This window comes from Hyperoodon ampullatus, assembly GCF_949752795.1.
Source record: "Hyperoodon ampullatus genome assembly, chromosome: 3".
Classification (NCBI taxonomy): domain Eukaryota; kingdom Metazoa; phylum Chordata; class Mammalia; order Artiodactyla; family Ziphiidae; genus Hyperoodon; species Hyperoodon ampullatus.
In genome coordinates this window covers 175273016-175296953 of record NC_136916.1, presented here as the reverse complement: position 1 = coordinate 175296953, position 23938 = coordinate 175273016, and the positions used below count along the sequence as shown (strand labels likewise).

At 50.6% G+C, this 23938-nt stretch overlaps 1 protein-coding gene across 2 annotated transcripts in view; it reads right to left on the bottom strand.

Annotated features, from left to right (window-relative positions):
- WDR25 (WD repeat domain 25) overlaps positions 1-22273 on the bottom strand; it is a gene marked incomplete at its 5' end in the record, with an annotated part of 141666 nt that extends 119393 nt beyond the window's left edge. Inside the window, one exon of one of the 2 annotated variants that reach the window (XM_079701123.1) lies at positions 21461-22273. In XM_079701123.1, coding sequence (XP_079557249.1) covers positions 21461-22267 — 807 coding nt within the window. Of the gene's footprint in view, positions 1-5367; positions 5440-21460 lie in introns of those variants that run through there. The other variant, XM_079701124.1, reaches the window with a different exon arrangement.
- Between the last annotated feature and the right edge of the window lie 1665 nt (positions 22274-23938).

Genomic DNA, 23938 nt, shown 5'->3' with positions numbered 1-23938 from the left:
CTGCTGCCTCGGTTTCATCCCCGTGGCATTTTCTTTCACGGTGGTCACAAGGTGTTAGTGACTTCCCTGCTTGCTTAACGACTTCTGATTCAGCCTCGGGAAAGTTCATTCCAGTGACTCTGCAGGAAGACCTGGGGTGACACCTGTCATCCTCTCATTACCTCATTTAGCTAAAGTTAGTTTGCAGATCACAAAACCACTTAAAAGGGCCCTGGAGATCCGTGGAAACTTCCTGTTTTCCCAATAAGAAACCAAAGCCAGAGCTGGCCTGACTTCTCAGGGTCTCAGCTGGTAAACGCAGACCCACACGTGGACTTCCGGCCCCGACAGCCAGCCCACGGCTGTCTCCACCCCCATGGCTCTGCTGTCTTGTCCCCGTCCACAGTCATAGCTGCACAAAGAAATGAGTCATTTGCTCACCCAGATCATGCCCGTAAAATCAGAAGGTTGTTTTTTTAGGAAAAAGTAATAACAAAGGCGGGGGGGGGGGGTGGTCTTAAATAAAGCCTGTCCTTCCTGACATGATGGATGGAAAGCTTTTGGGCGTGAGATGGAATGCTGTGTGATTATACCGAGCTAATAATGGCTGTCACATGTCAGGAGAGCAGATGTCACTACCTTTTGACAGAGGGCACTTGGGAAGAAGAAGTTACAAAGAGAAAGCTTTCCCTTTACTTTCTGAGGGGTAGAATAATACTTCACCTGAATTGTCAAGACCTGTTCAGGGTGGCATATGTGTACTACAGGGAGGTTCCAGAGCTCCCGTACCATCGCAGGCATTCCTGGCAGCAGCAGTCATCCCTGGGTTTTAAAAGCCCCACACAATCGAGCACGAGTCCTTCCCCAGCACCTACTAGTGCCAGTCAGACCCCAGAAAGGTGCACCAAGGAGAGGGAGCTAGAGCCCCTCCCAGGAGTCATGCTAACATGACACCCCGAGGGAATTCCCTGGTGGTCCCCGGTCCAGCGGTTAGGCCTCGGCACTTTCACTGCCGTGGACCCGTATTTGATCCCTGGTTGGGGAACTAAGATCCCACAAGCCGCACGGTGCGGCCAAAAATAAATAAATAAGATGACCCCCCAAAATCCAGGGAGAAAAGGGCAAGCGCCAGCACACAGAGGATGAGCTGAACTAAGAGGGCAGAGAGCAGCTGGGGAAGGAGGAGAGAGGCCGGGGAGAGAGTTATGGGCAATTCATCACCCGCAGTTTCTTGTCCTCTCCAGGACTTTTCAATTCCTCCATATGAACATGTTTTTCTTTTAGAATCGGAAACAAAGTGAAAAGCCAAAGAAATAAAAAACTGTAAACAAACCAAAAAAATTTTTAACGGACCACAAGAGCCTACTGGTCCAAAGCTAAGAGGAGAAAGAAATGATCAATTCCAGCAGGGGGTGAGGATGGCCATCCAGCAGAGAGGGAACTCGTGGCAGCCCAGGAAGGCAAGGACCTGCCTCGTGAACAACTGGGGATGCAGGGACGTGGGCCCTGGGGTCACTTCTGCCAGGGCAGGGCAGAGAAGCCTAAGACACTGCGGTGGGGAGAGGTGTCTTGCCCCCATAACACCTCGGACCCGTGGGCAGGACTGGTCTGAGACCCCCTGAAGCAACCAGAGAAAGCCATAAGCAAGGAAATGCTTAATTAGGCCGTGCAAGGGGGGATCCACGCGGGCCCGAGGCCACCAAGGCGGCCCTGCAGATGCTCAGAGGAGAAGGGACTGTGGTAGGGAGGGAGGGAGGCCCCGCCCAGGGAACGGGAGCAGCCGCCGCCGATGCGCCCCAGAGGCCCAGAGGAAATATTATTGCAAGACAAAAACTGAATTATGAAATCCGCAAGCAATAATTAGTTTAAATTACTACTTCGACTTGAATAATTAAACACGCTTATTCTCACTCACTGATGTTTGATTCATTACCATACATCTTTCCTGAAAGTTGTTTTTAATGTGAATATTCTTTTATTTGCAAAGATCCCACAGAGATTTACTATGCTAATTCCAATCCTTTCTTCTAAAATAAAAACAACAATAACAAAAACACTCCAGATTATCATCCATTAGTGACTGCTGTGTGGGGTCCATTATCAACTTAAGTCATAGCAACTGGCTGGAAATACTGTGGGTTGTGATAAAATTATTCACACACCAAAGCTTCCTTCCTTTAAAATTCACCGCTGAAAGGACGATATTTAAATAAGCTCGAAATGACTGTGAAAATAAAAAGACCCGAGTGCAGAAAGACCACTTAGGCATCAACGAGAGGCGCCTTTTGCTTTTTATCACACCCTCTATTAATGAAAATGTTCTTGCATTTCCACAAATAATGTTTGGATTTTATAAGTCTTATTTTTACACCCTGGAGCTAAGATACCCATAAGCACAGTAATAAAGGCTTAAGGTTTTTATTAAGTAAAGTTACCTTTGGGAATAAGTACTAACTTAAATATAATCCATGAACTAACTCTTCCCTGCTGGGCTATTAGCTGGTATTGGCTGAATGGCAAAACTCCAAATCTGAGCTAATGCCAACAAGCTGGGCCTAAGTCAGACCCTGAACAAACAGAAAGGAACAACGTTGACACCACTATAAACCAGCTCCACGAAGACCCAGAAGCCAATAGCCCTCTGAGGGGACCACAAAGCCTACTTAACGTGCAGGCGTGCGGGCTGTCCCGCAGAACTGACAACAGCTGGACTCACTGGATCACTGTGACAAATATCAAGGAATGTGGCTCTGCAGGAAAGTGTGTGTGTGTGTGTGTGCACGCGCGCGCACGCACGCGCTCTTGTGTACACATGTGCACGCACACACACGTACCCCGGCTCTGTTACTCAAGTCCGGGCTTCTCCAGAGGAGCAGCAGCTGTCTCAGAACTGGCAAGTCCTCACTGAACATTTGTTGAGTGAAACTAAGTATCTGAAGATTTTTTTAAGGCCCCAACTATATGTCTCTTTCCCCCAACCTCCTTTAAAAGCAATCAGTCACCCATCCCAAGGATGCAACCAACGTGCAGCACCCACCTCCCAAGTGGAACGTAAATTACTCTCTGAACCTGGCAGCCCCACTGCCTTTCCCCTGGTGTTTTCCCTCCGTTAATATAAGTAAACTCCCCTGAGTATTTTTCACACGGGTTGCAACCAGTCTTCTGGGGCCACGGGAAAGTGGATTACTCAAAATTTTGAAGTTGCCAAATCAAAAATGACCATCTACTGAACAGATTTATGAGCCGTGGCACCAGTTTGGCCTTTGATAAATGAAGGGACTCTGAAGGCCACAGGCCGGGGCTCAGCTGATTCTAGAACTCAACATTATCTGCGTCATCCTCGTTAGAAGCATCCGGAAAGCAGAGCAGAGCTTCTGCTGGGCTTCTGTTTCTGTGGCAACAGCTTCACTGGCCTGTCACAGAAAGGAATGGAAGGAGGAAACTGGAGGGGGAGAGGGAGAGGAGGCAAGGGGGGTGTGGGAAGGAGGAAAAGCTAAGAAGAGGGCAAACGGGGACAGGACGTGGTGGAAGGCGGGGGAAGGTACAGAAAAAGACAGCGAAGGAAAGGATGGGGGGATGTGGGGAGGGGTGGGAGAGAAGGAAGGGAAGGGAGGGGAGGAAGCCTCAGAAGCTGAGACTTCAGTCAGGCCAAATCACCTACAGATGTGCTTCTATTGGTCCACAAAGAATGTTCTAGTTTCAGTCATTAAATGTAACACATTTCAACTCTCAGTTAGTGCCCCAAGACACGCTCAATTACCTGATAAACCCCAGGAAAGCTGTGTAAAAACGTCAATGCAGTGAGAGGTCTAACTCCAAACCCTCACTAATGTCAACATCAGTCCAAAGGTCTGGCTGGGTTAAATCCAGAAGGAAAAAAGAAAGAAAAAAGAAAAGGCCCCGGAGACCTGTTATCACTGACCTACAACCATTAGGACAGGGACCCACTGGTGCCTGATAAGTGAGCGTGCTAGCTGAGCCTCATTAACGGGCCACCTGCTGGTCCTGCTCGTGATTCCACAAGGAAACAGGTCCTGAAAACCAAAAAGTGTCCAGCTTGAGCTTGGCTGTAGGGCTCTGACAGGGGACAGCAGCCAGGGACTGGGGGACAGGGGGTGGGGGGCCTCAGTGCAAGGAGCTCAGAATAAGTGGCCAGGACAAGATTCAGTCCATTCCCTGTCCCCCCAGCACCGCCCCCCCATAGCGGATAATTAACAAATAAAAATAACAAGCGCTCTAAATGCAACATGGGATCCTGGCTTGGATCCTGAAAGAGAAAAGGACATGAGGGGAAAAACTGGTGAAATCCCAACAAAGTCTACAGTTTAGTTAACGGAATTATACGGATGTTAACATCTTGGTTTTGACAAACGCTCCACGGTAAGCTGGGGATGGGTATACAGGAACTCTCTGGATTACAACCCTTCTATAAATCTAAAATTATTTTTTAAAGTTTTCAAAGAAAAACAACGAGGTCTGTTTAAAAACAAGACTCCTGTTTTTCTCACACTGATTTATTTTTTTCATATAAAACCAATGCCCTTGATAGGGTTTAACTATCATAAAGCTTTATTGGAAGCCTGACTGAAACGTTACAGCGAAAGCTGTACTCCTGCAGCCAAAGTGAATTACTGAACTCGGAACATGCTAGCAGTGTCCCTGCGCTTTGGACCTGGGATATAAGGAGTGGCGTGTCCCCGTGCATCCGGGAGCGAGGGTTCTGTCTGACAGAACCAGAACAGCTTTGCAGAGCCTGCCTTTACAACCCCCTCACACTGCACGCTCCGGATTCCCTGCCCCCTGAACCTTCTCCAGAGAACCTCACTCCCCTCGCTTCATGGGTCCAGCCACCAGCCCTGCCCACCAATCCGCACGCTCCTCCACACGTCGCAGCCTTCGCACAGTCCACTCCCTCTGCCCGAATGCCCTTCCATCTCTTTCCTGCTGAGCAACGTCTACCCATCCTCTAAGACCCCCTGTGACTCTGGCTGAAACTGCACCTCCAGGGCTACCCTTTGTGCCCCATGGCATCTTATCCTCCACCCACCAGAGCAGCTATGATGCACTAGAGGTATACGTCCACCTGTTTCTTTCTCCCGAAGAGGCCAGGAGTCTTTCAAGGAAGGGTGAGACGCTGTATTCATCTCTGCATCCCACTCCCATCCCCAGCACCCAAGTCTTGGGACAGATACTCAATAAATGAAAGCCTAGCAGTCAAGAATATGGGCAATTCTTTTAAAAGAGAAAATACCAGCATACAGCCTTCCATCTTCTGTTAAAGGGGCAAAAAGGTCCCATTTGTCAGAAGTGAAGGAAGCAAGCCCTTTGAAGAGAAACAGATTTTTGTTACAGAATGACGGGTCCATTTCCACAGACAACACGAGTCCCCGCACAAGTATCCTCTTCTGACCGGAGAGCTGAAAAGCTTTTCAAAGGTTTTGGTTTCCTTGACAACAGCATTGCTGGAGACAAGCAGGGAAATAATTAAAAAGTATGTTCTCTTTGCTTCGAACTCCTTAAGTGTTGATGAGCAATAATGAACAGGCCAGGCTCAGCGTGCACGGCGCCAGCACAGACGAGCCGAGGACACGCAGGGGCACCCCGTCCTGCCACTCCCTCCAGCGGGGCCCCCTCTGAACCCGGGGGCCTGGGTGAGGACCTGCCCAGGACCACATTCATCAAGGGGATCACAGCCCACACAGGTCAGATTCGCAACAACTGCGCTTGCCAAGTGCCAGGTCTCGGGCCGCGTTTAACCCTCACAACAGTCCGCCGAGCCGGGTACGAATTCTTAGCACCATTTGACGGGAGAGAAACTGAGGTGCAGAAAAGTGAGGGGCATCCCAGGCCACTCGGCCCCGGGGCCCCGGGGAGAGCACACGGACTCCTCAGGCTGTGTCTACACAACTGCCCCAAGCCTCCGCTCTGACCCTCAGATCTCATTGCAGGGCAGCCAAGGCCCTGGAATAAAACGCCTGTCCCCAAGCCCCGCCGTCCTGCCAGCCCACGTCCCCACTCGGGACCACTTGCTGTGGCTATGCTCAGGCAGCAAGACTGGGCATCCCTGCACCCCTGCCCTGGGGCTGCGAGGACACGCAGAGCCATGCCAGCCCTATGGCGGTGCTCAGCCCTGAACTTGATTTATGTGCCTCCTTCTCCATTCAGGGTGGCTTTTCATGCTGTGTTTTGTTTTAACAGCTTTACTGTATTCATGTCTTTTTTTTTTTTTTTTTCTTGCGGTACGCGGGCCTCTCACCGCTGCGGCCTCTCCCGCTGTGGAGCACAGGCTCCGGACGCGCAGGCTCAGCAGCCATGGCTCAGGGGCCCAGCCACTCCGCTGCACGCGGGATCTTCCCGGACCGGGGCACGAACCCGTGTTCCCTGCATCGGCAGGCGGACTCTCAACCACTGCGCCACCAGGGAAGCCCCCTGTATTCGTGTCTTTTATAGTAAGCCTCCTCAAGTCTTTTCTCGATTTATGATTTATAAATAAATAATAAATAAACAAACATACAAGCTGCAAGCATCAGCCCAAGCCCATTACCTGAGAGTGTACAGGCAAACATTTCAACAGATGGGGAACAATCACTGCTTTGATTTAGTGTCCAGCTATGATCTTCGAAGCCCTTTCCAAAGCCCAGCCACCTCTGCAGGGATGCTTCCTGCACAGATTGGAGGTGGGGGACGGCGTCAAGGCGTGTGGACAAGACCAGCCCCAAGAGCCTCCATGATCCTGAGGTCCGAGGAGGCCCACAAAAGTGCGGCAGACCGAGTAGGTGTTATTCATTCATTCCCAAATGTTTTTTCAGCACCTACTATGTGCTCAGCTAACCTCCCAGAAGGGGAGATACAACAAAGGAAGAAAATAAACTCCCTGCCATCATGGAATTGTTATTAGAGTTCTTCTCATTTCACAGATGAACTAGTTAAGACTCACAAAGGTTAAGGGCCCTGCCAACACACACATGACTGCCTTCTAGAGTTCCCAAGCAGGAGGGGGACGGGGAACAACCCCAGAATGATACCAGCTCTGTGCTTAGGCGCTACACATCCTTCAGTGCCCCTCTCTGCTCCTCAGTTTTCTCATCTGTAAAATGGACAAAAGGATGCTGCTAATGATGGTGCCAGCTTACATTAGGGAGCGCCTGCTGTATGCTCACCAAAGAGTTTTCCATGAGTTTTCTTGTTTAATCGTCAGATGACTGAGATGGATGCTATGATTACCCCTGCTTTACTGATGGAGAAGCTGAGGTCCCAAGAGTTATGTAACTTACCCAAAGCTACACAGTTAGCAAGTGCGGGGGCCAGGGTTGAACACACACCCTCACCCACCACGGTGAGACTCAAGCTCAGCTGACCGCCCTGTGTCGCAGCTGGGGGTAAATGAGATGCAAAAGCCCAGTGTGGAGGCTGACCCAACACAGGAAGCAGCAGCTGGCCTCATGCCACCGACTGTCCAGGCCTAGAGCCCACAAGAACCCCCGCCTGGCTCCCCTCGGTGGGCCCCAGCACTGCCTAGGCCCGCCCTCCCTGGCCCCCCTACAGCGTGGCAGTCAGCACAGCGCAGGGCCATCCCTGTCACCCAGCCAGCTGCCCACTGCCTCGTCCTCTAAGACCCGGCTCAACCTTCCCCTTCCCTGAAGCCTGGCTGGTCCTCTGCCCCTGTCCCCAAGAGAGCCACCCCACTGCCCTTGTCTTCCCGTCCCCAACACAGGGGGCCCCTGGAGGGCCTGTCACACTGGCAGTCTGTTTTGATGCCTGTCCCCCATTAGCTTTCTTGCCAGCAAGGGTGTCTGATCCCCTCTGCGCCTGTCCAGAGACAGCATTTAATCAACGGCTGGACCAACAGACGCTCAATCAAAGGAAGTGCTAGGGGAAGCAGGTCTCCTGATACAGACTCCGAGGGGCAACTCATGCACTCTGGCACCTGGTGCCCCTCTGGGGCCCTCGCCACTCACACCACAGACAGAGCCTAAAACAAGGCCCGAGCAACTCACTGGCCGTACAACGAGTCCAGAAGGCCTGGCTCGCACGTCCCAAGTCCACACCCTAATGACCAGCGGCCGACGTCATGCTGCTGAGCCAGAAAATAGGCAGGCGCGTCCCAAGCAGCCCAGGTGCCTGGAGAGGCTGCTGGCGTCAATGGGCGCCCGCCAGATTATTCGTTCAACAAATCGAGGCAACTGGAGGCAAACTGGACCGCAAGGCTCCTGCGCTTAGGAGCACGGCTTAGTAGGCAATTACAGAATAAACCCTGGCTTGAAGTTCTTGATAATACCTTCCATTTGAAAGGGTTTAGAGTTTACAAAGTGGTTTCACACATCTAACCTCATTTGATCCTTACAGCCCTGTGAGGTAATTATTTCACAGATGAGAACACGGAAGCCCAGACAAATTGGGAGAGGACTCGCTACCTCATTCTGAACACGTGCAGGCCAGGGCTGCCGCGTGTCAAGACCAAGCTTGGGGCTGGCCGTGGGCAGCAGAGCCACTGTTCCAGAAGGGGCCTTGGAGCCTTGACACACACCTGCACCCGCCTCCCTGCCCACTGGCAACGTGGGCTCCAGCCTGCCCCGAACCCTTCCATCCTCAGCCCTTTTCAGAGGAATCCGCTCGCCATGGTGACCAGTTCTGAGGGCTGGAAGGTTCTCCCTCACCTGTGCTGACTCTGTCCCCTGCAATTTCCACCTTTAGTCCTGCTCCTGCCCTAGGAGCAAATCGGAGTACGTCTCGTTCCTCTTCCCCACCAAGGCCCTGCCAGCACCTGGGGACAGCCACATGCTCCCCACCCAACCTGGCTAAGAGCATCATGATGAGACCACGAGGAGCCAGGACATTTCAGAACACCCTTGAGTGAGAGCAAAAGAACATGAAAAGAAACCAGGATGAGAACAAACAACTTCTCTAACCAAAGGTTACAATGAAAATGAGTTTTAATTTGTGTTTTTGTACCTTTCAAAATAACACTTCAACTAGTTCAGAAAGAGACCACTTCTGTTTATAAAAGCTCTTGAGTTTTCCCTCCAGTTGCCAGGGCTTGTGTAAACACACTGTGAGCAGAGAGAGAGAAATTGCTACTTGTGAAACTTTTAATGCTAGCACGTATGTGAATTAGAATCCTAAACTCAGCAGGTTAAAAACGTTCTGAAAGCAATTTTGGTGTTAGTCTAAATAATTATAGATCACATTCACTTAGATAAGAGCCTTTGCCCCCTCGGGGCTCCAAGGGAAAATTCTAGGCATGATAGTTAAGCAAAATAGTTGGTTATTACGCAGGCTTTGTGGTGGCAGTGCAAATTGGTATAATCCTTTTGGAAAGCAATCTGACAGGAGATGTATCTGGACCCATGAAAATGTACAACCCTTTGACCCAGCAGTCCCACTTCTGGGAATCAATCTGAAAGAAATAATCCAACAGAAAAGGTTTCATGCATGAAGATAACCACTTCAGCATTATCTATAATAGCAAAAATTAGCAGCCACCTAAGTGTCCAAGGACAGCTAAGTAAATTACAGTTAATCAACTCGATAGAGTATCATGGAACCACTGGAAATTGACGGCCCTCCAAAGACGCAGAGGCAGCCGGTAGTGCTGCGCAGGAGAGGCTGGGAGAGAATGTTAAGTGGGGAAAGCAGGCTGCAAAATTGTGCGCGCACCCTGTGAGAAACACAGCCCATATGGACCAGAAATTGATGGGAGGGTGTTAAAAGGATAATCATAATTTTAGTGTATGTTGGAATTGGGAGATCTTCCCCCATCATTTTGTAATGCTGTTAAATCATCTTCGTAAAGGGCAAAATGGAGGGCAGGGAGGAGAGGCGGGGGACCGAGGGAGGCTTGGACCCCGTAGGATCGTGTTTCGGTCACACAGTTTGGAAATCCAACCAAACAGGAGGCGGCAGTGGCAGAGCTGGGACTGACCTGCACACACGCACCGGAGCGGGGATGTGACACCGTTGTGAACAATACAAACATGCCCCAAAAGGGGATTACGGATGAGGATAAAACCGCAGTTCTCAAACCCTTTGGTCCCTTTGACACTCTCTCCAAAGAGCTGCTGTTGATGTGAGTTTTAATCCCTCCACATTTAGCATATTAAAAATTAAAACCGAGGACATTTTAAGATATTTACTAATTTATGTAAAAGTAACAATAATAAACTCATTACACGTTAACATAAATAACGTATTTCTTATGAAAAATAACTGTTTTCCAAGGCAAAAAAAAAAAAGAGTGAGAAAGCACTGTTTACATTTTTGCCATCTCTTTAATGGCTGGCTTAATACAAGACAGCTGCGTTCTCATAGCTGCTTCTGTATTTAATCAATGGCAACAGCACACATCCCATAGCCTCTGGAAAACTCCACGTACACTCATGAGAGAATGAGAGTGAAAAGGCAAGGAACTTCTAGGTGTTATTATGAAAATAATTTTCACCCCATTGACCCCAGGAGAGGGTCTCGAGGACCCCTAGGGGTTTGCAGACACACTGAAAACCACTGCAATAAATTACAGCATTAAAAACTGCTGCTGTAATGGGGAGGGGGCGATTTAAAATTATACGTATAGTTGGAACTCAACAACGTGGAATTTTTTTGAAGAGTGGATGGAAATACACTAAAAAGTCTGCAGTCACTGCGTCTGGGTGGAAAGACGCTGGGCAATTTCTTTCTTTATGCCTTCCTGTTTTTTCCATAGTGTATGTGTATTTCTTTTATGGTCAAAAACAACATTTCTTTTTGGAGGAGTGGCTTGGGTAGCCGTGGCGTATCCGTGCGCTATGGAAGCAGCCGATGGGAAGAAGGTCATTTTCAATCATTAGTAGCCAGCATAGCATCCGTGTGGGGAGCACCACCAAGAGTGGCTCTGATCCTGGTATCCCCATCGATCGCTGGCACCCGCAGCACATCCATCACGGCACGCACGGCCTGTCCAGACCCACGGAAAGCCAGGGAGAGGTGACGAGAATTGAAACTGGCTCCAGCTAAGCACTTCTAGATGAAGGTCAAATGTAGGTGACTATTTATCAGCACCCGGGATGGGGGAGGACATGCTCTAAAGCCAGGGGACAATTACAAAGGGGAAGGTCCACAGACTTGACCACAAAAAATGTTAGGTTTTCTCTGCAAAACATAAAATAAAATAATGAAATACCAAACTCAAAGTCAAACACCACATGGCAGGGGGTGGGGAGGGGCGATTATTTTGACAGGTCAATAGCATTAGTATGTAAATTGCTCTGGTAAGAGAACCACCAAGACTACAGGAGATTAATGGGCAAGAACCACCGCCACAAACACTCCTTCAGCCTTAACGAGGTGCCAGGCTCAGTCCTAAAAGAGTTGCACATAAATGAACTCATTTGGTTCTCAAACAAGATACCACTAGATTAGCAAACATTTTAAAAAGTAATAATTCTAGCGCTGTCGAAGACGAGGAGACATGATCACATTTGTAAATGATGCTGTGTGCCATAAACAGAATCGGGAGATTGGGAATGACATGTATACGCTACCATGTGTAAAACAGACAGCTAGTGGGAACCTGCTGTAGGGCGCAGGGAGCTCAGCTCGGTGCTCTGCGGGGACCTAGATGGGTGGCATTGGGGGGAGGGAGGAGGTCCAAGAGGGAGGGGATATCTGTATACATATAGCTGATTCACTTCATTGTACAGCAGAAACTAACACAACGTTGTAAAGCAACTATACCCCAATTAAAAGAAAAAAAAGGAAGAATGAAGTAGATCTGGGCACTGAGAGGGAAAGATGTGCACCACACGTGAGTGAAAAAAACAGCTGGAGGACAGCACGGAGAGCGAAGTTTGCATACGAAACAAAGACCCCAGCCCTCTTTCCCAGTCAGATGCCAGAATGCAGGCAGCGGGGCTGAGCACACCCCAGGGAGTGGAAGGTCCCTCTCTGGGAAACTGACTAGGCTGAGAGAAAATAATCAGAGTTGTTCACATTTGGGGGTCCAGCTCACCTCATCACTCTGTAACAACGCCACTGTGGACAAGCCACACACACACACACATGCACACACACACACACGCATGCACACACAGAGCCTATGGCCACATCAGCTTTTTCGGGTCTCCCTCCTGAAATAGAAGGAGCAGCAGAAAATCTCTAACGTGAAACACAGACACCAAAACAAAAAGACAAAAGGAGCTGAAATGAGACAGAAACATTTCAGAAAACATGGGAAAACTTTCAAAGAACTCAGAGAGCTAAGAAAAGACCTTGTAAATATGCAATAAAAAAATAATACACTATAAATATCTTTTAATAGGAACATTCAGAAAATAAGAAACAGCTCTTGGAATGTAAAAATATGATAGAACTGAATACTTTTCTGAATATATGTTATACTTCAGTAGAAAAGTTTAAGCATAGGACATCGGAAATAACAAAATCCCAGGAAAAAAAGGATTGAAAGATAAAGGAGGAAATTCCCCAGAAAAATAAAACAGAAAGGCAAAGCAATAGAAAACTAGATAAGAAAAATTAGAAGCTCAATCCAGGGACACGCAGATCATCTAACTAATCAGAGTCCCAGAGTCAACGCCCTTGACCGGCAATAGACGGGGGGGTGTCGCCCATCTCCCCATGGCCCCCCTTCCCTGGGAGGGGCTGAGGTCCCCACACCTCACTCCTCGTGAGGAAAGACAGCCCTGGACCGGCCCCAAGACCGCTGGCAAAGCAGAGCCACAGCCTCCCCGGTGCTCGGTTTCCAAAGCCCTCCTTCCCCGCCTCCGTTTCATGCTGGGTCACAGTATCTTGTGAGGGGGGCTGAAGCATGCTCTCTTTTTTCTTGTCGAGTAAAGAAACTTCAGGAAGCTTGCCAAAGGGAAGCTATGTGATGGCAAGCTTCCAGGGACGCTGGGCTGACACCGCGGCCTCACTCAAGAGCTCTGGCCCCTGCATCCTGCTCCACTCCCCCAGTTCGGGGGGTCTTTGCTAGAGCCGTGTCCATCTGGGAGAGACGCCAGACTACAAACAGCAGAAGCTGGGAGAAAAGGCTAAGAAGTTGGAGAGACTTACCCACTCCTTCTTTTAAGGGATAAAAATACTAGCAGTTGGGTGAGGAAATGACCACCATGAAATTTTTTAATGCTGGTTACAAAAATAAAGTACCTAGGGTATGATTAAAATCAGTTGATGCACATGGGAAAAAAGACTGGAAGGAAACGTTCCTTGCAAAATGTTCAGAGTCCAAATGTTTGAGTGGAGGGTCTATGGTTACATCTTTAATTTTCTGCCTTTTTTTTAAAAAAAAAAAAAAAAAAGGAGAAGGACAAAGCCATCGCTGGGCACTAGATAGGGGCCTTTAAGAGTCTTCTGTGTCCAAGTTTTAAAAGCACCAAGAAATAATTTACTAGACTGTCTCAACTCCTAAGTGTGCCAATTTTGCAATCTGCATTTTTCAATTACATTAAAAGCATTTTCCCAAATTGCTCTATTCTTCTCTTAATGACACAGGATGAGACTGGATGAGGCCGGTTCCCGGAGAACAGAGCCTGCACCTTCACACGGCACTGTTTTCTCCCCATCATCTGGCAATGGGGACACTGACCTGGGGACATCTGGCACTGGGGACACTGAACTGTTTAAGTTAAACCGAATGAAGTTTTCAAAAGACAGAAAGAAAACACAGCTTGGGTTCTGCCACACTTTCCTCTCTTATCCCTCTTTCAACCCAGGGTTTTTCCTGTAAGTCACAAGCTTACAGGGCCCTTCTGGCAAGCAAGGGAGAAGTGGGAAATATCTCATTTGTTGGCCTCAGAAACGTCGCAGCTTTCATATGGGGGAGAGGAGTGTCAAAACTTCACTTCCCACGAGGAGAAGGTTCCAACCCAGGATCTCACAGCTCCTCCCGGAGGCTCGGCAGCCCTGCTGTCGACCAGCCTAAAGCCCTCACTCCCCGGTCTGTTACAATTCAGATGATCGTGAACTTTCCCTGGAAGGAAAACCCTTAAAGGATGGGAACGGAGAGAAGCAAACACAGGGTGCAGAGAGGGAAGCAGCCGAACACTTCCTACACCTGACCTCCCTGTGTGCCCTAGGGCAAGTGTCTTCCCCTCTCTGGGCTTCTGTCAAATGCAGATGGAACCAGATGATCTCTGCGTACACACACATGCGCGCGCACACACACACGCGCGCGGGCGCGCGTGCCCACACACCACCCGTCCTCTCCTCGCCTTCACCTAATTACCCCCGATGCACTGTTAATCATTCACTCCCCAAATACCAAACACCCACGACCACAACCCAACCCTCCTCCCCAGCTGTGCGGCTCTCATTTCCAATAGATTCGCCTCGTGCTTGGAATAAATTGCCAATCATCTGCATAATGTTCCACGATTCCTCACGGTACACGCCACAGCCTTTCTCAATCTCATTTTGTAAAATCCGTCAAGAATAATTCTTTCAAAACTGAAATAAACCCTCACTCTGGCACTTGAATCCATAAATTCCTTGTCTTTGAATCTGAGATATATTACTTTCTACAAAGCCCATCTAAGATACCCTAACATAATCTGATATGCTAACAATGAGAAATCAGCGGGATCCTGTAATACATAAAAATGCAAATCCAAACCACCACGGAAATCACCTCATCTCCTGATGCCCCCTACAAGAGCCACAAGGCTTTGAAGCTGGGCAGTGCTTGGGCACCACCCAGGCGAGGGGATACGCTTTTCCATCCTTTATTCTCAGAGGCGGAGGAGCAGAATGGGTCTTCTAGCTTTTGTTGCTCAGGCTCTGGGGCCTGACAGCCAGTTGCCTCTACCATTTACCAGCTGTGTCACCGTGGACAAATCCCTTAACCCTCTGTGCCTCGACTTCCTCACCTGTAAAATGGGAATAATAACAGCGCTTGCCTTGTACGCCTGTTATGAAGACAAGATGGGGTGTTTTAGGGGTGTGCCTAGCAGGTGGTGGGTGCTCCGGGATGGTTGGCTCTCCCCATCCTCTCATCTGTATCACAGGCAGAGGTCACAGCCTCCAGGACAACGTACATAAGAAGGGGACCCGAGGTGCACCTGGCGGCACACCTGCCCTACCGGGCACTCACTCTCCTGGGTCTCTTCAGGTGTGAAATCACTGCCCCCAGCACTGCCAGAGGCCCAGACACAAAAACACTCTGCAAACTGGCAAATGTTGCTGGGTCCATTCTCTTCCATCACACTTGAACGCGATCAGTTTGGAGACATGGACCCAGCCCTCCAATATAAACTTCCAAGCGCACAGTGCATGAAAACGGAGCAGGTAAATGGCTTGGTACAGACAATCTCAAAAACTTTCTAAATTTTAAAAGTATCCATCTCAGGAACAGTAACATTGAAACTCTTGAAAAATATATAGCTATAGACAGATTATGAAAAGATTCACAAGAACAAGAGTTACATGAAGTCGGAGGATTCTGGGTGACTTGTCTTTCATCCAGTTGTTTTTAATTAATAGATCCAGATGCAGGGGAGTCGGGAACCTGTTTCTTCAGCCCCTCCCACTGCTAGGCACTGGGCTGCACCTTCTCATTTCTTTTCCTCAGCAACAACCCTAACAGGTAGCCGTTATCCCCATTTTACCAGTAAGAAAAATGTGGGATCAGAGAGGCTAGGTGATTTTCCCAAAGTCACAAAGCTACCAAGCAGCAGATATGAAATGGCAACCCAGGAGTCTCAAATAACAACGGCACTGATGGAGGTTGGCCAATCTAATCAGGTTCTACTCACCACACACAAAGGCTTTAGCTAAAGCTTGGGTTCAAATCAAAGCCCTCCTTAACTGCATTAAAGCAGCAAAAAGACATTTATGTATAGCCATGTTCACTGCAGTACTGACTATTTGAAACACAAAAGCAGGAAACAATAGGACACAACATGGAAATGACGAAGCAAAGTTTGGAATCGGAGAGAGTGAGAAAAATATGTTTCGGGAAACTTTTTAATGAGGTAGAAAAATGCCCCTTACAAACAGTACAAAAGATGCGGGTGGGGAAGCGCACAATCAAAACCACACACGCTCTGCAGCGCTAGACCGATTCCGGAAACGCAGAGGGATGCGCTGGTCCTGACCAGGGGAGCTCCCTGTGTTAATGAGCTGCTGGCTCGGGGTGAGGATTGTCAGTGATTTCTGTTTTCTCCTTCATTCTTCGAGTTTTCTGCATTTTCAAAGTCGGTCCCTGGCAGCAAGAAACATGCCGTATGCCTCTGGGAGTCTTCTCGGTGCCTGGCAGAGGGCTCTGCACACGGGGCTGACAATCAGGGCTGCCCGTGTTTGGCCAAAGCAGGATACGTTCCGTTTGTGCTTTTTCCTTCAAAAAGGGCCTCAGGGCTTCCCTGGTGGCGCAGTGGTTGAGAGTCCGCCTGCCGATACAGGGGACGCGTGTTCATGCCCTGGTCCGGGAAGATCCCACATGCCGCGGAACGGCTGGGCCCGTGAGCCATGGCCGCTAAGCCTGCGCATCCGGAGCCTGTGCTCCGCAACGGGAGAGGCCACAGCAGTGAGAGGCCCGCGTACCGCAAAAAAAAAAAAAAAAAAAAAAAAATTTTTTAAAAGGGCCTCAAAGTCTGAATTCTACCTTTACGTGGTACGGGTATTCAAGCATGTTAAGCCAAGTTAAGACACGGGGAAATGACAAGAGTGTACAGGAGGGTATTCGTGCTGGGGTTACAACTACGGGAACAGATGCACAGTGCCCACAGGGCCAGGGAGGGACGGGCAGGAAAGAAAACAGAGCATCGATCAGGAATTATGAGTCATTGTTTTGTTTTACTTAATTTCTCTAGCTGTAAATTTTTCAAAACTAATATAACCATAATTTACCCCTCACAGAACATTTAGAACATATTAAAATAAGTATCTTTCAGCTGTAATGTGCCCAATTGAAATTTATGAATTCCAAAGGTGCATTTTAAGGAAATGAAGGGACTGGCACTCCACGTTCTTTAGATTAATCAGATGGATTGTGCTGTTTTTCTCCTGATCAGAAAAGAAATCGTATTTCAGTAAGTGTTACCTTGAATCAAGGATTCTTCCACGTTCTAGAAGCTTGGGTGAGCAGCTTATACTGTCTTACTGTGCCCCCTAGTGGCAAAGAGCATTTATGCACTTCAAAGACAATCCTTTCCCAAAGGCTGGAAGTAAAATCCAAAATAATTTTTTAATCTTTATTGATCACTTAACATGTACAAAACTTTGTGCCAGGTGCTATGGGGAATATAAAAGTGGATTTGGTACAGTTCCCATGCTCAAGAAGTTTAAAATCTACAAGCAGACACAGTTCCATGGCAATGCAGGTAGAAAGAGATACCACCCCGTGGTTAAGGAAGGGTGAAAATTCCCAGGAAGAGCAAGAGAGGGAGCAAGTAGTAAGTGCCTCCTATGTGCCAGGAGCCTCACCAGGTAATTCATAACTAATATCATTTATTTTTCATGAAAACCTAGCAAGCTATGCATAACTACCTCTACTTTACATAACACAGGTTGAGGCTCAGAGAAGTGAAGTAACTTGCCTGATATCACACAGCCAGTCAGCAGCAGAGGGAGGATTCAAATTGAAGTCCTGTGACCCCAGCACCCAAGCTCTCCCCTCCTTCCTGACCAAGGGCAGGGGGCAAGAAGGCACTCTGGTAGACTTTAACCGAAAGACAAAGGGAAGGTACCCTCCAAATGGAGCACAGAGTGGCGGGGTGGGGGGGAGGGGCGTGCCCTGTCGCACCCACCTCTTCTAGCTCATTCCCTACTCACCCAGCATCTGCTCTCCACCCAGGACTGGGCTGCAGCAAGCCAGGACTCCTGCCTGCGCCCACGATCCTGTCCCCACCCCAGACGAAGCATCCACACAATGCCTCCCAAGCACCCCTCCAGCTCCCACCAGACCACAAGGACACCCACGCGGCCCACCTTCCGACACCAGGGAGGGAAAAGCACACCATCCTGCCCAGGGCTGCCAGCTGCCCACCGGTACACACACAACCCTGAGGGCCCAGCACTTCCAAGGCCCCAGCCGGGACTTCCCTCCCCGGCTTCCAGCCCCCGGCCCCCAGCTGCTCTACATCCACCTTCCCATCCTGGCTCCTCCAGCCCTGCCTCAAGGTCTTCACACTGAAAAGTTGCTTAACGTCGATTTGCCAAATAATTCTGTCACTGAAAACTGTCAAACATCATAAAGCAGAGGGGACCCTGGCCAGACTATTTGCATCTATGGCTTGTAAACGCCCTGATTTTCGAGACACCCACAGTAAGAAGATGGTCAGGAGATGCGGACCGCAGCAGCCATGACGGCAGCCACACTCTGCCCCTGGGGCCACCCCCAACGCCACTCTGCAGCCCCACCATGAGAGACGGACAGCACCGGGGGCGCAGGGCTCCCTGGAGGGTGCCAGGCCAAGCAAGGAGCCAGTGCCCGCGTCATTGCCTGCAGCACACACCACCGTCCTCGGGGGGACAGATGGGCGACGCAGCCGTGCCAGGCCCTACGGCCACGGCAGCCCCACGGCCAGGGGAGGCCTCAGGAAATTGCCCCAAGCAGGGATTGCTTTCCTGTAACAGATAGTCCCTCTGCCTGAGCAGCCGTCCCAAGGTGGACCAACTGCGCCCTCTTCTGGTCATGAGCTGTCACAGCGGGTTGGCTGCTCCCGGGTCGCCTCCCCGCCTCCCCAGCACACAGTCCGCACGCTCACCTCTACGCGAACACCCGCTACACGGCCGAACAAACACCACGCCCCGAGTCAGCGGCGTCACTCAGACGCTCTCTGTTCCAAAACTGTCATGGGACGCCCCTGCTAAGGAAATCTAAACTTCCTGGGCAAAAGTGACCGGAGCAGGGCCCGCAGAGCGCCTCACTGAGGCCGGGTGCAGACCGGTCCCCACAGGGCTCCAGGCCTGCCCTTCCCCACCGAGGGCGGGTGGGCAGCGGACACATCCCTCCACCCTGCTCTGCCTACAGCAACCCAGCCTGTCCTCTGAGGCCCCCAGCAAGCTTGCCGCCTCCTCAACAAATGTCGTATATTAACGCATATATGTGGAGCCTAGAAAAATGGTACAGATGAACCGGCCTGCAGGGCAGAAATGGAGACACAGATGCAGAGAATAAACGTACGGACACCAAGGGGGGAAAGCGGCGGGGTGGTGGTGGTGTGATGAATTGGGAGATTGGGATTGATATGTATACACTGATGGGTATAAAATGGATGACTAATAAGAACCTGCTGTATAAAAAAATAAATAAAATTCAAGAATTAAAAAAAGATAGGAAGAAAAGAGGAAAAAATTTAAATACCTGCATGTTCGTGCACACACACATCAAGCCATATTCTATACACACATACACACACATCGCACACTACACACACACACACACACACACACAAAGCCTGGGCTGCCCATGTCTGGCAGACTGGCCCCGCCCCGTGGGGTCCTAGGAAGGGGCTGCCCACGCCCTGCAGGTGGCCCACCTGTAACCATGCCACTCTCCACAGAACTCCACCACACCACGGGCCCGGTGTCAGACTGGGGGCTTTAGACACAGCACCTGGGCGTGTGTCCCACCTGAGAACCCCGGGCCGTAGGTCTCAAGCTTGTCTCATCTAGAGGAAAGAGGCTCAGAGAGGTCAAGGGCCTTGCCCAAGATCACAAAGCTGTTGGGGATGGAGCCAGCCCTTGAGCTCAGATCATTCTAACTCCAGGGGCCAGCCAGACACTGCCCACCAGGAGCCCTCCAGACAGGCTCCTGACCAAGGGGACAGGTGCGGGCTCTCGGGAGGGAGGGCCGAGAAGCCCCAGGACTGGGGCATGGGTCCAAGCACGTGACAACGCACACCAGGGACGCCAGGAGCCTCCTGAGCTGACCACAGGGCCCCCGAACTCGTGGAAAAAGCAACAAAGATGTGCATGTAAACCCTGGGGCTCCAGGCTGCAGACAAGACACGACACTGTCCCCATAGAACTCTGTCAGCCTCGCAGACAAGAACACAGACACGTCATTCCAGGACTCAAACGTGCCACCTAAAATGACACTCATAGACAGAGGTCGTTTCCAAGACTTCACTGTACTTGGGCTTCCTTTCTTAGCTTCCAAAAATGCCTCCTGGGAAAAAAAGCTCAAAATGAAACGTGCAAATACAGTGTCCTGGGCAGGCAGGATCCAGAACCGTGAGGAAAACAGGCGGGGAAGCCGACATCTATTGAGCACCTATGGGGCTCCTGCCTCTGCGCCAGGGGCTTTGGAAGCGTTTTCATCACACAGTCCCATGACCCAGGTACAACCAGGCCCTTCACAGATGAGCCTCCAGACTCAGAAGGGGCGGCTTGGGCAGCTGGCCAGCCACTCACAGCAAAGCTGCATCCGAAGCCACGTCCCAAAGCTGCATCCGAAGCCACGTCCCTGCAACTCCAAAGCTACTTTCTTTCCAGGAAGCTTTTGCTTGGCTCGCGTGTATTTGGCACCAACTACGTACTGGGCTTTACTAGGGGCCAAGGAAAGTGAGGAGGGGGACAGAAGACAGTCTGGGGCGGGGCGGGTGAGGGGCCTGGAGGGCGGTTCCAGGCAGGTGTGACACACCTGTCACACTACCTACCTGTCCACATGGGCACTGCTTACCACAAGTCTGCCTTACCTCAGGAGCTTTTAAGATAAATAAATAACAACCAAAAAAGAGTTTCTGCGTAAACCGGAAGTCCCCGGCAGGGCATCCAAAGCCCTCCCCGCGCTGACCCTGCCTCCTTCCCCAGCCTCAGGCCCCTCACCCCATCATGGGCGCCTCATAGCCGCCCAGGCTTAGAGCAAGAACGCCCTTCCGCGCCAGCCCACCCCCTTCACCCAGTGAAACTCCCCTCCGGGAAGCCTTCACCAAGCCCTCTCCAGCTGAGCTGCTGCCCTGCCCCGGGTGCCCTCAGCCCCCATGGAACCCCCTGGGGTCCCATCCTCACGGCCCCGACGCAGGCTTGTGAGCGCCTCTCCGCCAGTCCGTGGCCCCTAGCCCACTGTGCCGGCCTGGAAGCCAGGGTCAGCTCAGCGACCTTTACACCCCCTGCCTCCGGCACAGCACCTGGTACAGAGCTAACGTCGTTCAGCACTCAGTGGGGGTCACAGTGGATGTCCCCGAGGTCCTGGGGCCTGGCCCCGGCCTTTCTTCCCCCTCTGCTCCCTCTCACTCGGCGACCTCATCCTCCGGGGGCGTGAGTGTGTCTGGGCGCCCCTGGCACCCCCAGGAGAGGGCAGGGCTAGCATCCTCTGGTGGCCGGGGCAAGGCCGCCTCTGGGGAGGGGGGCGGCAATGGGACAGAACGCACCAGCCGTCCGGGTGGGCCACTGAAACCCTCTCCCAAAGGCAACAAAGAGAACTCCAGAGATGCCCAAAAAGAAACGTTCAGCCTGTAACCAGGCCCGACCTCACCATTTTGAAGAACAACACAGCCCAGCAGTTTATTCCTAAGGGCAGCTGAAAAGAGCAATTTCATTCAAGTCTTACCTTGAAGGTTTTATCCATAGAAGTTGAGAGAAGCATGTGGCTCGTGGAAGAGACTGGACACCACTGGATATTGTTGACTGGGCCCCGGTGGCCTCTCAGATGGAAGAGCACCCTCCTGGGAATCTTGGTTTCCTTATACTGACTGTCCAAATACGGCTGAATAAACTCGGACACTTGGGGCGCCACACAGAGAGGGGCCGGGGCGCGCCCTGCACAGGGACCCTGGGGCTCCATGTCTTTACTCTTGCCTGTTTCCGTGCTTAATGCTTGCAACTGTCTTAGTCTTTTCGGGGTATAGGGTACAACACAGTCCTCGTGCCACTGCCTCTGAAGAGAGCTGCCATTTTTACCTAGGGTTTCAGATCCAGTTCGGACACAGAAAGATGGCTCAGGGGAGCCAGAAGTTCCCCAGGAGAGTTTCACCTGCTTCAAGCGGGCAGCTGCCAGGGGCACGTGGCCAGCTGGAGCACGGCTGGTCCACAGGGAAGGACGAGCAGGCTGGCTGGTGGGGAAGGTGACCTCAGGCTCTGTCCTGGGCCACTGCAGCCTCTGGGTGGGGCAAGATCCTGAGTCACTGCTCCAGAGCCGAGCCAGAGGGAGACGACAGCTGGCTGCGTCTTCACAAGACCCATGCTTTGTGGGCAGTGCTCCCCTGCCCTTCGCATCCAGGACTTCCGAGGTAAAATCCTGCCCAGGAGGTCTGACGGCATCAGAAGCGTCTTTCATCTGGCCGGCAGGATTAAAACTGCCCGCAGGCTCAGTCTCAGCCTCTGAGTCCGAGTCATCATAAGCCACCAGCGAAGCCATTGAAGACACAGTTTCTCCTTGTCCGTCAAGGGTCAAACTACCTAAGGCCAAACAAAGTGTCAGAAGATGTGCATGGCAGAATGTTTCCTACCGCGTGCCAAAAGCAAACATGCCACAGAACAAATCCAAGACTGAAAAACCCATAAGAATAAACACATTAAAAACGAGGCCTTGGGACTTCCCTGGGGGTCCAGTGGTTAAGACTCCGTGCTTCCACTGCAGGGGGTACGGGTTCGATCCCTGGTCGGGGATCTCCCCACATGCTGTGTGACACGGCCAAAAGAAAAAAAAAAAATTTAACAACAACAAAATAGTAAGACCTACACAAAGAAAACTAAAAATGTACTGAAAGATATAAAAGAGGACCTGATTAAATGGAGACAGGGTGCCTGGACAGAAAGACTCATGGTTTTAAAGAGGCTTTTTGGAAGGGCGATTCGGGCAGGATCTATTGTAAATTTAAACACACGTAGCTTTTACTGCCACAACCCACTTTGGAACTCTGTTCTACACAAATACTAGCACGTGTTTGCAAAGATAGGTGTACAGAGAGCCTGCAGCACTGTTTATGAGCAACAAACAAGAAGAGCATACACTCATCAACGCGAGTGAGGTTAGTTCTGAAAATACTGAAATGCAAAGATGACCAGGACCCACCATGTGCTAAAAGCACGCCGCCCTCACCTTTGTCCTCCCCCTATGCTCCAGTCCTTCCTTTTATTCTCTCTGCCTAGAACGCTCTTCCCCAGATATCCCATCTCAACTACAAGCCAGTCAGAGAGATAGGCCGGCAACACAAGGCAGAGAGGTGCCTGAGGCATGGGTCCACCCCATTCCAAGGGTGTGATCCAAATCCGCCAGTTTCACTCCAAACACACAGGCTCACACAACAGTCAATTTCCCCTTTCTAAAAAACTCTTCCTGGAATTCTGAACCATCATACACAGTCAGTTGTAGCCAACTAGTTTCTACAAAGAAGTACCTCCTCCTGGAATTCAATTCTGTGCAGTTAACATGAAGCAAGTAATCGAGGAAAACAACGATGCTGCACACATCCAGGACAGCAGAGGGCGTGGTGGAGCAGCACTGAAAGCTTAGGCAACAGGCAACTTCCGGGAAAGCCTGCATCCCCTACCTTAATAAACCATCCTGAGCTCCTCTTCCCACACGTGGGGTCAGGTGAGACCTGAAGACTCCCTGGGGGTCCTCGGTTACGCCATTCCAGACAGCCTATCACCCACATCTTGCCCTGGGCAGTGGGTTTCATGTCCCCTGGAATCAACCATCCCACCCCTTCCATGCCTTTCCCATAAAGGGTACCAAACAAGTTATGTCATCATTCAAAAAATGTCTGTTGCCTGCCTCCTCCAAAAATCCCACCCCCACCTGTAGCCCAATCCAGGCAGGTAACACCTTCCACACACAGAGCCATTATCTAAATAAAACTTCCACAACAAGCCAGCCCATCTCAAATGGAACTAATATAATATAATGGACTAATTATAAACTAAGGGAAGCGTGCACTGCGAAGGATTTGGCATTTCTTTTCTCTCACTACTTAGTCTGGTCCTGCATCCTGATCAGACACCTCATCTGTCTCAATTCCTATGCACAGGACCGCCCACCACAGCATTCCGTCCTGCCAAAGGGAACCCACCAGGTTCCCACCAC